Raw genomic sequence first — 2,778 nt, 5'->3', positions numbered from 1 at the left:
AGATGCTCATCAGAGCAGTCGCCTTCAACGCAAACGACTCGTTTGTTTTTGTTTATTTGTTTTTTTGGGGGGGGGGGGTTTCTGTGCCAACTAATGGATGCAACAAACAGACTTACTATGACATACTCACACATGCACTAAAGACCGGCTATAACATCAACACGTTCAAACCATAACATTAACACATATGAACCACAACGTTAACACACATAAACTATAACATTAACACATAAACCATAACATTTACACATAACCCATCACATCAACACATATAAACCACAACATTTACACATATAAACCACAACATTAACACATATAAACCATAACATTAACACACATAAACCACAACATTTTTACACATATAAACCATAACATTTACACATATAAACCATAACATGAACACGTATAAACCATACCATTAACACATAAACCATATCATAGACACACATAAACCATAACATTACCACATTAACCATAACATGGACCCATCCTCTGCCCATTTGCTACACCGCCTGTGTCTCTGCAGATGTGGTACAGTCGTGCTGAGCGCATCAGCCCCACCCACAAGTACCGTTATCCATTCCTGGACATCTGGTTCTACACAGTCGACGGCGACACTCTGCGCTTGAACTACTGGGTACGTCCACCATACCCTATACCCTATACTCTATACCTTAAACCCTAAACCCTTCAATACAATACGTCATACGCAGTCAGTCATCGCATTTAGCGATGGTGTGCTGTGTCTCTGCGTAATTGAGTGCTCTCGGTATCAACGTGTCAATTGCACACTATCGGTTGTGGTGTGTGTACATATGTCTGTGGTGTGGTGTATAACTATGGTGTGTGTACATATGCCTGTGGTGTGGTGTGTAATTTACATATGCCTGTGGTGCCGTGTGTGGTTCTATATCCATGCTCTTCTGCCGAAGAAGAGTCTCTGTCACTGCCTGACCCACTGACGCCCTTCACTTGCACTGGCAGAGACGGTCCTTTCTCATAACAAAGCGTGTGCATGGAACGTCTTCAATCCGTTTCTGTCACCACAGTCGTTAGTCACAGTGTCTCTGTGCGATCGTATCTCACTTCACTTCTGGACAATAGTCGTGTGTGTGTTTAAACCCTAAAACCTCAACACAGGCCACTTAAGCCCTACAACCCTACAACCCTACAACTCAGACGGAAGAGGAGAAGGCGGGAGTGGCCTTGGCTCCTGTAGCCCCTGGATCTGCAATCAAAAGCTCTCGCCTGTACACTCACGAGAAGCACAAGGACAAATACGATGACATGCACACAGTCTATCGCAAACAAGGTAGGTGGATGTAGTGTAGGTAGATGAAACACAAAGACAGATACGATGACATGCACACAACACAGTCTATCACACACACGGTAGGTGAATGTAGTATAGGTAGATGGAACACAAGGACAAATACGATAACATGCACACAGTCTATCGCACACACGGTAGGTGGATGTAGTGTAGGTAGATGGAACACAAGGACAAATACGATGACATGTACACAATCTATCACACAAAAGGTTGGTGGATGTAGTGTAAGTGAATGGGGAGCACAAGTAACTGTACGTGAAGTAGAAGTAGTTATGAGTATTTAGAACAATAGGTTCGTTCCGCCATCACTCTGTCGAAGTGGTTTATATATATATATCAATCACTCATATATATGCACCATTCGAAGTAGTGTATATATATATATATATATATATATATATATATATATCAATCCCTCATATATATGCACCATTCGAAGTAGTGTATATATATATATATATATATATCAATCCCTCATATATATGCACCATTCGAAGTAGTATGTATACATAAATCACTCATATATATGCTACAGTCAAAGTAGTCTCTATATATATATCAATCACTCATATATATATGCAACATTCAAAGTTTTCTATCTTTATCAATCACTATATATATATATATATATATATGTGTGTGTGTGTGTGTATGTAATTGCCTCATCACCGCCATGATTCCCCTGCCCCAGACTTCCTTCCTTTGGTGAAACGGTACTACGGTGGAGCGTTAGTGGGTGCGCCTGTGAACTCTGCACGATTGCTGTATGACAAGTTTGGCAACTTTGACGTCTCTTGTTTTCTCGGGGGCTGGAATCACAGGTATGTGAGGGCTCGTCATACATAGATATAGAATATCCTAGTATCCAAACCCTAAACCTGAATCCTCTAGATATACGTGAGCAGCTAGGATTAAATCAGAGTAAAGGTTTAGGGTTTTTAGGGTCTAAGGTTGTGGGACTACTGCCGTAACTGGCCGGTCCCATTACAGCGCCCACAGGACAGGGCCATTTTGTTGTGTCGGTGGTGTCTTCTGAGGCACTTGTGGGATCCATCCATCCCACTCTTCCGCACCCGCATCATGTGGCATTGTAGGCCAAGTTAGTATCTAATATTGTAGGCCAATTTAAAATCATCTCACTCGTCTATCGTCTGAGTGAGATCATCGGTAGGTCGCATAGAGCCAACAGGTGACCAGACACTGACATACAGTGTCATATGGTCACAGTATATGACATATAGTGTCATATAACCACAGTATATGATATACAGTGTCATATAACCACAGTATATGACATACAGTGTCATATGGTCACAGTATATAACATACAGTGTCATATAACCACAGTATATGATATACAGTGTCATATAACCACAGTATATGACATACAGTGTCATATAACCACAGTATATGACATACAGTGTCATATAACCACAGTATATGAT

At 41.1% G+C, this 2,778-nt stretch overlaps 1 protein-coding gene across 1 annotated transcript in view; it reads left to right on the top strand.

Moving 5' to 3' along the window:
- Positions 1-526: 526 nt before the first annotated feature.
- SARC_02026 (hypothetical protein) overlaps positions 527-2,778 on the top strand; it is a gene marked incomplete at both ends in the record, with an annotated part of 2,876 nt that continues 624 nt past the window's right edge. Inside the window, 3 exons of the mRNA XM_014304228.1 lie at positions 527-637; positions 1,180-1,312; positions 2,025-2,154. Of these exons, the coding sequence (XP_014159703.1) occupies positions 527-637; positions 1,180-1,312; positions 2,025-2,154 (374 nt within the window). The remainder of the gene's footprint in view (positions 638-1,179; positions 1,313-2,024; positions 2,155-2,778) is intronic.

Source organism: Sphaeroforma arctica (genome assembly GCF_001186125.1).
Source record: "Sphaeroforma arctica JP610 unplaced genomic scaffold supercont1.87, whole genome shotgun sequence".
Taxonomy (NCBI): Eukaryota; class Ichthyosporea; order Ichthyophonida; genus Sphaeroforma; species Sphaeroforma arctica.
The sequence above is the reverse complement of the archived record's forward strand: the minus strand, read 5'-3'. Positions and strand labels throughout refer to the sequence as shown.